The following is a 13,845-nucleotide window of genomic DNA, read 5'->3' as shown; positions in this document are numbered from 1 at the left end:
GTAAATGTAATCACTGTTGCCTGTGGCTACCAAAAATTCTTAACTGTTATGTATTACAAGTAATTTCACCAGTATGGTTCCAATAACAAAAAGCTGTGCTTATCCCACGTGAGAATATGAATTTCAAAGTATAAAAGCAGCAGTTCCCTCAGGTGCCATGGTTTGTCAGATCTGTTTTGTAAGGTGTTGATGTCATTGTTATCATGAATGCATGTCCAAACAATAGAAAGCACTGGCCAGTCTGTTGTTTTCTCTTTAATTTTTATTTGTGCAAAGCAGAAAAGTAAATTTACAGCCACAAGGTCATTTCTATGCTGCAGCAGTTCACTCATAATATTTTAATGACAAAGTACATCTTAATGAGTACATATGCATTCAATATAGCTGCATAGATAGCAAAGGTTACCATTGTGAGTCACACAATAGTGCAGTTGTGGGTGCTATCAAAGAACAATGTTTCTTTGACAGAAAATAAGTATTACATTAACACAATGTACATTCATAAGAATGATAAGGTACAAGTTTGTCATTCTTTATATGTGGATAATTTTAGCACGGCCCTCTATATTTATGTTAGTGAATTTTACATACATTATATTACATGTATAAACATAAGTGAGGGTGTTCATTCTCTTCTCTTGTTCTCTACTGGGGACAAATTACAATTTTACTGGAAGAACCAATTATATCAAAATTTCAGTTCGTATAGTCAAATATATGCAATACTGAAGGTAAGTAACATTTATGGAAAGTACTGGTTGCAGATCATGGTGTCCATTTTTTCTACAAAAAACATAAAAATAATAATGGAAAAGAACAACAATATTGAAACAGAAATAAAATGAAATGAAAGCACAGGCCAAATACATTTTAGTCATAAAAGAAAACTAAATGAATACAAATTCATGTTAGGTAGAAGATAGAGCCACTTGAAGGTATTGAAAAAAAAAAAGACACAGTAAAGACTATTGCTACACGGTGGATGTAGCAAAGATTTGGCAAAATCACTTTAAATTTGAATAGTCCTCCACTATAGTCCATTCTCAAAATACATTGAAAACTATAGGTTAAACACATTCCAAAGGAAATATAACAATGAAATATACAATAAAATAGACTTGTACGTAAATAAAACTAACATTTATACAACAGTCACAGTTCAATAACCCATCAAATGTTTACACATGAAAATACTCCAGTACACGGTATATTCTTCTTTTTTTTTTCTGGTCCTCAGATCAAAAGTGCCAAAGTAGACATTCAAACACCTCTGGATGCTTCCAGTATCAGGTGACTATTGTGGTGTTTATTTTTGTGATCCAGCTTAATTCCCTAAACTCTGTGTACACTGTAGATCACAGTGTAGCCATTCTTACAAGAAGTCTGAGGTAATGCCTACTGTACACTTCACAAGTGTCACTTGGTGGCTTCCACACTAAATCCCAGTGCTCAGTTAGACAGGGACTATACCCTGATACATGATGCTACAAATGAACAGGAATGAACATGCATGGTCAGCCTTTGTGGTGGTTGCACAATTTTCTCTTGTCAGTCACACTGGGAATGGAGTCATAGATTTTGTGGCAAACAAACAAGTATCCACTAAAGTGTTTCCATACAGTATTATCTAATACTACCAAAAGCAGATATTATGCATTTTAAGTAACTTTCGCTGACCACTTAACAGTGATTGTACATTGTCCAATCATGGCTTAGTGATTGTAACTTGGTAAATTAGGCCCTTCCCACTTTGGAATATTTCTCCATGTTGTGCTGTTTGGAGAATGATGTAATTTTCTTAAGTCTTTTTAAACCACAAAAAAAGAACAAAAGTGCTAGGAATACATTAAACTACAACTGTTGGCTGTTAACTGTTCGCATGTCCAGCTAACTAGCTTACAACCTAACATAGGATGGTAATGGTGCTTTACTTCCAAGGCAAAAGAGCATATCACTGACAACATTAGTTGGCAGGGTTAGTAAAAAAAAAAAAATCTTGTTTACAACTAGACTATTAAATGTGTAGCATTTCCCCACTGGAGGGAAGCTAATCTTGGATGCTATCAGAGTTAGCTAGCGTTAGTAGTCTCTGTCCTGGTCTATGCTGAATTTGGGAAAGTTTGCACTCCAAGTGCAAGAGGGCATTCTGGCAAAAGATGGACCATTTGTAAATTCGGTGCACTTTTGAAATTATATCATTTGGTTATTCAGAGCACCACACTCTTGGAACGGTAGAGCGTATTCTGGCACAAACTGGACCTTTAGTAAATTTGGAGTACTACTGGTATACACCATTCACTTGTTCAGAGTACCACACTCTCGGAGCAGCAGAGCACTCTATGGCACAGACTGGACAATTTGTACATTGGGAGCACTGCTGGAATACACCATTCAGTTATTCAGAGCACCACACTCTTGTAGTGGCAGAGCGTACTTTGGAACACTCTGTCTGAAGAGACAGGGCAGCAAAGCGCCAAGTGCAGTTAATATTTTTAACATTTTTGATTCATATAGAAATAGTATGCTTAATTCATATGGACAGCAGCGCTCTCATTTTAGTCTAGAGTGTTAGATTTACTAATACAGCCTTAAACTCACCATTCAGCAACATTAGCCAGTGAGGCCTTATTTTTGTACACTTAATGAAAGCTATAGAACAGACTGTTTTAAAAGACATACAAGGATGTAACTTAAACTAAGCAGCAAATCAAGGACTATTAGAATGAAAAACAGTCTGATAATATATTTTTCCTTATCATATTTCCAACACTGTGACTAACTGGCTCTACACAGCAATGCAAGAACATTTCTGCGCCTTTATTTCCATAGCTTAAACATGGATAATTAACTAGTAAGGACTTTTTTCCTGGGACATGTAGCTTTAGCATCAGTCTTTAAGCATGACATGTATATATGTAGCTGTCAAGTGCATACTTAAGACCCCTTTCACAGGGATACTTGTATTAAAATAAGTTATGTGGAGAAAATTAAGTCAGTTGAAGATAGTATTTTTAATGAACTCATGGAGCTTATATTAGCTTGATTAGCTAGCTAGTCACAGCCCATAAAATCTGCCAGTGACAGTTGTCATTACTGCTGTCAAAATTTTTACAAAGAATTTCAAGTGGTAAATCTACCATTTTCATTGTAAATTCCAAATGTGCTATGTGAGCATGGAAAGCTTGACAGACGTGTCAGCAAAGGTAACTAAAAGGATGAGCTTTGCAAAAGGTCGATTTTAGTCTGTTCTTCACTGGGTACTGCACCCTTCTAATGTGTGGAATGTGAAATGCTAAAAAATAGATGTCTAGCATGGAAAGCTTCGCTGTTAGCATTTCTAATAAAGTCTCATAGACACTGCTACTGTAAAGGTGAACTGAGAAGCTGGCTTGTGGTCACTGGTACTACACAGAGTGGAAAAAAGAATGCTAATCATGCCAAAACAAATTTCACTAAAATGAAAGAGTCACCAAGCAAAGACAGTAAACTAAAATGTAAGATGTCATGGTGTCATTTAACGGCAAAGTGGAGGCTCTCTTAGCAGCAGATGATAAATCTGTGTATCTGAGGATAATAATATAGTTGGTCCAGTTACGACTTGATGGGGTGAGGTAGAATTAGGCTGGCCTCAGGAAGTTTTGGTGAGAGATGGCAGGATTATCAGTCTCCATTTCTCATTTTAAACAATTGTGAACTCTTATCCCACTGCATAGGAGAACGTCTAAGAGCAGAGGCTATGAGGTAAGCCTGACACACACTGTTCACAGTACTTAACTGTTCCCCTGCTGACTTCCATTGTTACATGTGCATGAAGTAAGACTTTTACCATGCCCGAGCAGACAGCTGCCATAAAATGAGCCAGTGTGTGCTTGGGTTTGACAAGGTGATTAACACCAATGACTCAATTCTTGGTAGCAGTGGGTGGTCTTGTTCACTGATAGAAACATATAAAGCCATATTTACTAAATGCCCCTTTAACAGAGTTACTATACAGCTACAACTTGTCTTCATACGTAATATATGCAAAATTCAGTCTCTTGTGACCGCCTGCATCATTATTCTGGATTATAGCTACGATGATGAGGCAAGTTGGCAGTAGGCACTTTTGCCCAAAAAAAAAACAAAAAAACACAGCAACATCGCCGAATCCATTACCACAATAGGGAAGGGAACCAATTTTTTTCGCTCACCCCTAATACCCAATATGTAAACTATACAGAGAAATGGATGTACTCATCACAGTTATCCATAATAATACCATACAAGTACCAAACTTCTGTCAGTAAAACTTGAATAGGCTGAATAAAGTCACAGCCAATCAGTGTAACTGCATTATTAGTTAGGAAGCTACAAAGAACCAGAGCTCATTGTAATGGAAACACCTGATGTTTGATGTCTTTGATTTTGATTTGGTGGAGTTTAACCAGCCAGCCAGTGAAAAGAACCTCAACCATTCACATATCTGAAAATACCACATAACCCTAAAGTCAAATACAACCATTTAAAAAGGAAATCAAAGAAACAGCAAGTGTGTAATATCTAGAAGTGTAGACATCAATCTGACCCGTCGATATAATCATGATTTCACCAGCCAACAAGTCAGTCCATCAGTAATAGACAGGGCCAGCTTACTGGCACATTGAGGTCTATATATAATATACATAGTTAACAACTGGCTGCTTCACTAAGCAGGAATCTACCAAGAGAAGTTCACATTTTGGTTATTTCCAACAGAGCATTTCCATAAGGGAATGATCAACACATAAACATTGATGCAATGTTAACATTTCCAATCTAGCTGTAACCCAAGTCCACCTCTCTCCTGCTCAAAATGTAACCCTCATGTTAGTAATATGGTTTGAATAAGGCTGAAGCAGAGAGCAGGTCTGAGCATGAATTTGGGAAAGTTTGAGCATGTTGTCAGTCCATCCAATCATTTTTCTCCATTAGACAGCCCAGATCTTCTTCTGCTGGAAGTAGGCATCAAATCTGGCCTGGGCATACTCCTACAACACAGTCAGTGAATACATGAATATACAGTATATCCACAAGCACTATTGTGAACATTGTAAAGTTCCAAAATAAAATTTGTTGTACTCTAATATTTAACATGGCAAATTAAGCATAACAATACATTGAGCATAGCGTTAGTTCAGACAGGACATGTCAAGCTCAGCCCACATCCCAGCTACATCAGCTAATCTCAAGCAGCCCAATCAACTGATGAAGCAGATGAGTGATGGAAGGGAGTCAGCTGATAGATCACATGATTCCTTTCTATGCAACCAATTGGCAAATCTCATTGAGGATGCCCTACTTAAACTGCTTTGGCCTGCCTACTGATGCTGCTTCCTCTGCAAGCCGCTTTGCAACCCGCCTCCATCCCAGCTCCTCCTTTTCATGTTGTGTTGGACTGATCAGTGTCATTTCTGTTTGTCATTGATGTTTGCTCTGTTCTGTTCCCAGGGGTCTTTGCTGCTGCTATCCCTGCATTAGGCTTTCCATGTAGGTGCATGGAAGTGCAGGGTGGTTGCCTTCTCTGCTTCAAGCTTTTCTCATTTGCGTGTGGAAGGGCAGAGAGGTGTGCGCTCTCTGCCTTAGGCTTTCTGCGTAGGCCTAGGAAAGGCAAATTATGGCCTTTGAGCAACTGGAGGAATTTTAAAGCGAAATGGAAGCAAGCACTTGGCAAAAAAAGTAAAGTCAGAAAAGCAGATCTCTTTACATCCAGATTAAACTAGATTTCAGTTTTGGGTCTGTATATCTCCGTGAACCAGTCAAGATTCTCTTCCAGTTTACATCCATCTCTGTGAAAACATGGATGCTTCACACACATTGTCTCCCCAGCAGCACAGACGATCTATACAGTCAAGTCAAGTTTCAAGGTGGACACCCAAGGTTAGTGTCACCGATTCAGTAGCTGACCAAATACCTCCCCTTCTGTTCCTGAGTATGACGTTGAGTAATGGCCAGAAAAGTGTTTTATGCAGAACATTATGATGTCACAGTGAAGTGAAGTTGGACCTTTTGGATATAAACTGTCATCACTTCATCATTTTATCCTATTAGACATTTGTGTGAAATTTGTAATAAATAGCATATAAATTCTTGAGTTATAGCCAAAAACATATTTTGTGAGGTCACAGTAACCTTGACCTTTGACCACAACATTCGAAATATTGACTCCCTTTCCATTTTCAAATCCCATCTGAAAACACACCTTTTCAAGCTGGCATACTCAGTCTGATTTAATAGAGACACACAATCTGATGATGCCTTTATTATGATTATTTTATACCTAGTGTTTATAATTATGATTTGGTCTAGTCATTTTATTAACTTTTATTGTATATTACTGAATTGTTTGATTTTATGATCTATGGATACATTGCTACTTGTTTTGTTTACTGTGTCTTGTAAGGTGACCTTGAGTGTTCTGAAAGGCGCCTATAAATAAAATGCATTATTATTATTATTATTATTATCATTATTATTATTACCAAATTTCAATCAGTTCATTCTTGATTCCAAATGAGAGGAAACTACCTCAAGGACCTTTGAGATATCATGTTCACGAGAATGAGATGGATGCAAGGTCACACTGACCTGTACCTTTGACCACCAAATTTTAATCAGTTCATTGTTGAGTCCAAGTGAATGTTTGTGCTAAATTTGAAGAAATAACCTCAAGGCGTTCTTGAGATATTGTTTTCACAAGAATAGGATGGACAGTGGACACCTGGATGGACATTCAACATAAACAAACAAACGTAATGTCTCCTGCCTTGGCTATTGCTGGTGCAGAGGCATAAAAAATCATCATACACTGCAGTGTTTCCCATACATTGACGAGACTATGGCAAGGCAGCGGCACCAGTCCCGAGAGGAGGGTTATCTCCCAGTTTAGTGGGGACCTCCAGAGCGTCTCAACACACACCACGTCTGCTCCGATCAAGCCTTACTCAAGCGGCCACAGCAGCTTCCTACTTCCTGCTGCTGCAGTAATAAAAAATAAGACACTACTGCACTTTTGAATGGCTCATGCCAAACACAGTTAAAATATCACAGAAGTACTTTGATGTTGAGTTACCACCTACAAGGTGGGCACACAGGTGCAGCTAATCAGACTGACAAATCGCCAAAGCTGGCAAAGCACTACTTTCGAGTGAGCAAATGACCACAGGCCCATGGATGAAACTGAATCGAAGAAATTCTCCACAGCGCTTGCTAAATGGGTGGAAACTGACTGCAGACCAGCCAACATTGTGGAAGACTCTGGTCTAAGGGACGTTCTCAGGTTGACGTGTTGTGACAAGTCATATGAATCAACGTCGCAGGGAACAATACTTTCACACAAACAGGACCTGTACAAATCAGAGAAAGCAACTAAACTGGAACTCCTGAGAAGTGCAAATTCTGTCGTATTAACAGGGGATCATTGGACGTTAGTGAGTAATCAAAATCATATCGGAGTGATGGAACACCTTATTGACACTGACTTGACATTGCACTGCTTTGCTTTAACAGTTCAACATACAAAAAAAAAACTATGCTGAAACTTCTCTGAAAGGTCAAGATCATAAAGTAAATTTCTTTGCATTTGATTCCCAATCAAAGCACTCAACTGCTTCACCTTGTTAGTATGGACTTCAAAACTGTTTAAAATGCAAAAAATTCTCTCTCTCTTCTCTCTCTCTCTCTCTCTCTATATATATATATATATATATATATACATATATATATACATAGCAACAGGTAGACGAATTATGTCACCCAGAGAGTTATGACAAACCAACAGCCTTCCCTCTGCCTGTCTCTGTGATCTATTGTCAGGCTGGCTTGACCTGATATCCTCTGACCTGGTGTTATCACAGTAAATACTGATACTGCATCACCCTCCAGGACAAAACTGCTCATGTCTTCTTGACTGTCTTTAACTACCACAGCTTACAGAGGGTAGTATATACTGCATTTTCTCCTTCATACGTTACAGCATTTTAAAGTTAAAAACAAGAAATGCTAGTGGAAAAGTAATAAAACTTTTCCTCACCAGGTATCCAAACTTGATGGTGGAGAGCCGGGCCTGGATGATGGACCACAAGCCCCAAAAAAAGTGGGATGCCAGGGAGAACCTGCATTTAAAAACAAATGGTCACTTTGTTTGGTACTTTTTTATTCTTGGTCTTGTGCTGTGTCACGTTTTGCCAGGTCACACTGTGTCCTACATCTGAGCCTACCTGTTGACCTCTATGTGCAGCTCCTCCTTCAGTTTTATTTGGTCCTCCTCACTCAGGTTGTCAAAGCCTTGATCAGACTCACGCAGGTAGCTTTCAATGAAGTGCAGCTGTACAGAGACATGACAAGTCCAAATCAGTCAGCAGTCAACAAATAATAATTAACTGAATAAGATAAGACCTCTCCTTGTACCAGACTAGGTTACACACTAACAAACAAACCAGATCAAGTCAAAGGTAAAGCAAAATGTTTTGTTTCTCTGTAGGGTCTTTTTTATAATAGTGTCAGACACTTACTGTACGTTTAAACCAGAAGCTTCCAAGAGGCAAAGTCTCTCGTGGATGCGCAAGAAGTGCAACTGTCAAAAATATTTGCTCTAGTCGCTCATCACGTGAATCATTGAACGTTCAATCGTGCTCGTCAATTTAAAGGAGCCGCAAAGCGGACTACTGGCTTGAATGAAGCGTAGTTGCTGCTTGCTGTTGTCCAGTCAAAAAGCTCATAGTTGGCCAACAGAAAGTTAAGTTTGGTCAATGAAAACAGAAAACGTATGTCATCCCATTCAAACCAAGCAAGGAAGACTTCCATGCTACATCGCAAAATTAGCCTGCAATTCTTTCCTCTATTACTAACATTACACACTTTAAAAATCACCAGACCAACTAACTACCTCCGCAACACGGTCCCAAGCCTCATTCTTTTTATTTTGGTCTCTGTAACCGAACAGCGACACATTATAAAGGACTGAGTGGGTACGCAAGTAATAAACTTCTGGATATCCATTGTCGGAACAAGTGTGCTGTAGGAACCAAAGTTACATGGCTTGCTCTCTGGGACCCGCTTCATCGAAGTACATCAGCATTCTGATTGTATGCCGCCAAACCGCATCAGAGCTCATTACCATAAAGTTAAACAAGTTTTAACTCCGCTGCGGTCGCTTTGGTCGCCCAAGACACATGGCTGATGACAAGATCGCCCAAGTCACCGGGCTCTCATTAAAAATGAATGACTTCTGCCGCTTTGGAAGCTCTGGTCGCTGTTGTTTTGAACGTACAGTTAGAATAACAATCTGAGCCTGTCAGTGGCAAAAACAAGCACTGTTAGTGGATGTAAATTGACAGTGCATAATTGCCCGTAGGGATTAGATTGCAGCCTATTTCAGTGCTGTGACTGCAGTGGTCTCTCTCAATACTGGACCAGTGTCAAAACTTGGGGAAAAAGGGTCCACAGGGAAAACTACCAAAGCTTCCCCTTAACATGTCATACACACCTGCTGGGCCTTTGTAGGGTAGGCCTGAGCATTAACTTTGAAGAAAGGAAACTCTTCACAGTTGTAGTCGTACATCCATTCACAGAAATGGTTGCCAATATCGAACCCCCTGCAAGATGAAGAGAGACTAATGATGCATAATAAATAATAAATAAATAATGAATAAATACTCTATGTTTGACATCTTGTGCCATCTATTGAGGTCTGTACAGCATAGCTCAGTGTATCTTGACAGTTTGAAAGAGCTAAATTGAGTTACTTTCCCTTTGCTTTTTTTTGCTGTCCGGTCAGCTGCACTGAATACCTGTGTTTTATGGGTTAATAGTATGTAAATAAATGATAGTTCACTTCTGTTTTATGAGATGTAGTGAAACAATGTCAATTGTTGAAAATAATCATAGACAATATCAATAATTGGGTAGCCTACACTACTATAGTCTTTATTCTGATGCTAATTACGTAGCACGCCACTTAAAATTGTATACCATTAGACAGAAACTAAAGACATCACTGTGGTATCTTGAAATGGGCAGGAAACAGATGGAGGAGGTGTTAACTTAATATTAGCAGCAAAAGGCAGGACTAGGAAATTACAAGTAATAAATAGGATCATGACCATGACCATGACCCATAGCTCATGACCATAATAACCTGTCACCTATGGTCATGAGGTTTGGGTAATACCCAAAGAAAAAAGTCACGTATACAAGCAGCCGAAATGAGTTTCTTCCGGAGGGTGGCTGGGCTAAGCCTTAGAGAAAGGTTAAGGAGCTCGGACATCCAGAGGGATGGGATGTCGGAGTAGAGCTGCTGCTCCTTCACGTCAAAAGGGGGCAGTTGAGGTTGTTCGGGGCCACTCCCATTAGAGGTGTTTCTGGCACGTCCATCCGGTGGGGGGCCCCGGGGCAAAACCAAAACATGCTGAAGGGATTATATATCTCGTCTGGCTTGGGAACGCCTCGGGAAAGTGTTGCTGGGGAAAGGGATGTTTGGAATATTTTTGCTCAGCCTGCTGCCCCCGCGATCTGGCCTTGGATAGGCAGTTGAAAATTGGACGGATAGATGGATGGATGGATGGATGGAATGCATCACAAAACAGGGAGGCTTTTACAAGAAAATTAAGGGCAGCTACATACCGCATTCAAATTACTATTTGCTATGTTAAGACATAGTGGAGTACTGGTGTCTTAAGCACAGAATGAAGTTAGGCTTCCTGTGTATGTGTTGTAATCGGCGCTTCTCTGTGGATCGTTGTGGTAGCTGTGCCAGCAGCTGTGCATGTTAGTGCGTATGAGTACCTGTGAGTGTCCAACTGGCTAGCTCATTGCCACCACTCTGCACTACCCTTATACAGCAGAACCTTACTGCTGATGTCGGGATGGCGTCATCTGTTTTCCCCCAGATAATTTATTATTATTAATACATAACTATAATAATCACTATAAGTCAAAATGACCCTGAAAAGTATGAAAACAGAAGGGTTATTTTTAGCTGAACAAATGTTTTATAACTATAAAAAACTAAAAACCATCTGTGTAAAGGAATTATGTGTAAAAAGTAAAATAAAGTTAAGATTGAGCACCGCAACCCTACTTGAAACCAATTTTTAAAATGGAAGTTCCCCTTTTAAAAAGTAAGTAAAATTACTGATTTTCTGTCCAGTTGCATTTTTTTTTTCAATTTTGTAGATAAGATAACCGTCAACTTTAATATCATGGTACACCTTAAAATCAGTATGCTGCTGCAACCCTAGTTAATTTTTAAAACTTGCCTTAAAACCTGCTTTTACCCCTTGGCTTTCAACTCAGTATGAGACATTGATTCTCTTTGTTTTTATTGCTTTTATTGTATGAAATTGTTTTTATTTGTTTCATTACTTTTATGGTATGACTGTTGTTTTTACTTGTGTCATATTGTACTTTGTAGTTGTGTTTTATTGTTTTGATTCATTGTGTTATTGTTTGTTTTTATGTCCTATGTTTTCATATTTTATTTACTCTTGATGTACAGTACTTTGTTTCAGCTGTGGTTGTTTTTAAGGTGCTTAAGAAATAAAGCTGGATTGGATTGGATAATGTTAGCTCTGTCAGCAATGCTGCCATTTTTAGCACTCTTTATTAAGTTTGCATGATAAGCTATTAGCCACCTGCTCAGTCACCTCCATGCTGAGAACCGTGTGCAGACAAAACCACCCCAGACTTTGAATCACACAGCAGATATGCTCTGAATATCACATACAGCTCATTTAAGAGTCTACAGCCTTGCAAGCAGCTCTGAGGATGCACTCATAGAGCTAAATGCTAATGTCAGCATGCTAACCTGCTCAATATATTAGTTTTGTGTGTTAGCATGCTAATATTTGCTAATAAACACTAAAGGCAAAGTACATCTGAGGCTGATGGGAATGTCAATAGTTTAATTTTAAACCAAAGTCTTGGACAGACACAAATTCTTGCCTGCGTCTCTCACTATGAGGAAAGTCATGGAACTACCCAACAAATAGGGATATCTGTTTTAAATTTAATGTTAAAACACCCAATAGGCGACTTGTTGCAATATTTCAGTCTAAAAAGGGGGTTAAAGCCGTGAGGGGCCTCTTCAGGCAAAAAGACATGATAGACATATTTTTAGATTCTGTCAGTACGTTTACATGCACAGTTAAATTGAGCTATGGTCATAGCTCCACTAGGCCATTTAATCGGACTACTGTCCTTTTCCCAGTATAGAAGCCTGGGAGCGGAATCGAATTATTGATTGAAGCATGTCCAACTCTGCTACGAGGTGGCAATATGCCCCCTTTCAGCTTATCAGTATTGGACCTTTTTCTTGTTGACCTATTACATCACAGACCAAACAACTGACAAACAAGTAAACTACGGTTAGCTAGCGTCCTCTTAAATCAAGCGTCGTCCAGCTGCTCCGCCATTTCTTAAACAGGTCCCCATTCCGGGTTTTCTTCCCATCCATGTATTTAAAATATTAAACTCTTTCAGCTGACACAGCATGAACTGTGTCTCCTTGTCCATCCAAAAATGCAGTTGGCTCTGGATGGAGATTTCGCCATGTTGTTATTGACTTCTTCCTCTGTTACACATTTAATGCTATGTGTCTTCTGGGTCAAAGCCCTGGGCGGAAACTATGGTGCATGCGCAGAGTGTCTGGGGCAATTTGGGTCCGATTTACTGTATACCAGCAGGAGTAGATCAACTCCCAATTGCATTATCTGGGTGTGTTAGTTGGACTTTGAGAAATTCTACTGTATTTGGTACCATTTCAGTTGGACTAACATGTTTACATGTATTTTAAAAGTCCGGTTTTAGTCACACTAACACAATTAATAAATTTTCTATAATGTCATGTAAACATACTGAGTCTGACTTAAGTCCACAGTAAATAAATGTCCATAAAATGCCTGTTACAATTAAAAGCCTGTTTTTTTTCTTTCACCAGATATTAGAGAATTTACAGAAGCTACTTAAAAGCAAATGAACTGTGGATGTATGTGGTCATGCCCTAAAGGAGCCCTTTCATATGTTGATTCCCACACTGTTATCAGGAGCCAGGAATCGTCTCCATCACAAAATCTTCCATTGCTCTGAGGGTGTCTATGAACTAGATCTATCCCCTTCTGTTTCCACATCCAGCTAATGTCGGTCGATTAGAGAAAAACAAAAAAACATAGTTTGAGTGTCTGTGTGGTTCCATTTGTAGTTGTGTCCTTCCTGTACATATATGATGGCACATGCACTCCCATGCTTGGTGTGTGTGTCCAGTGGGTCACGTGGTAGCTGTGCAACATATGTGGAGACTTAAAGGGGCCCGGTGAAAGGAGCTGCAGGGGGGGTGGGAGTGTTTCCGGCTGTGTGTGTGGGAGAGAGAAAGAGAGAGACTTTGTCCGAGATCAACAGTGAGCCAAAGCCACTGTATTCTACGCTGTTTCCCATAAATGCACCACCCACAGGAATTCACACACTGAGGCACAAACACATCTGAAGACACCTAAACGGTGCTGAAAATAAACACTTCTGATCTAGATCATCACAATCCCATTTTCTATTCCATTCTAGTCTGGTCTACTCCCAGTCCTTTGTGCACAACTGCAGTGGAAATCCACAGCACCATCCTCTCCATTATTAACACTGACAGGTCTGGATAAGGTCTTTCCATTGCCTCCATCCTGTGTGTCCTCATTGGCCTGCCAAACTCCAGTTACATAACAGCTGCAGTGAATATTTCAACATAGGGGAGGTGACCATGAAGGCTGACTGCTAGAAAGAAATATCTTGTTTTCCTTCAGATTTTGCTTCCCGTCTGGCTCAGTATCTGGGTTATACTATTTCTCT

General features: G+C 39.4%; 1 protein-coding gene across 4 annotated transcripts in view; it reads right to left on the bottom strand.

The window, feature by feature from the left end:
- Positions 1-242: 242 nt before the first annotated feature.
- The window catches only part of chka (choline kinase alpha), a 43,165-nt gene continuing 29,562 nt past the window's right edge, over positions 243-13,845 (bottom strand). For all 4 annotated transcript variants that reach the window (XM_033634976.2, XM_033634977.2, XM_078168264.1 and 1 more), the window contains 4 exons: positions 9,503-9,611; positions 8,235-8,341; positions 8,048-8,129; positions 243-5,006 (listed from right to left, as the gene is read on the bottom strand). In XM_033634976.2, coding sequence (XP_033490867.1) covers positions 4,947-5,006; positions 8,048-8,129; positions 8,235-8,341; positions 9,503-9,611 — 358 coding nt within the window. In that variant the 3' untranslated portion in view covers positions 243-4,946. The remainder of the gene's footprint in view (positions 5,007-8,047; positions 8,130-8,234; positions 8,342-9,502; positions 9,612-13,845) is intronic.

Source organism: Epinephelus lanceolatus, chromosome 5, assembly GCF_041903045.1.
Source record: "Epinephelus lanceolatus isolate andai-2023 chromosome 5, ASM4190304v1, whole genome shotgun sequence".
NCBI classification, from domain to species: domain Eukaryota; kingdom Metazoa; phylum Chordata; class Actinopteri; order Perciformes; family Serranidae; genus Epinephelus; species Epinephelus lanceolatus.
This window is presented reverse-complemented; position numbering and strand designations above follow the sequence as displayed.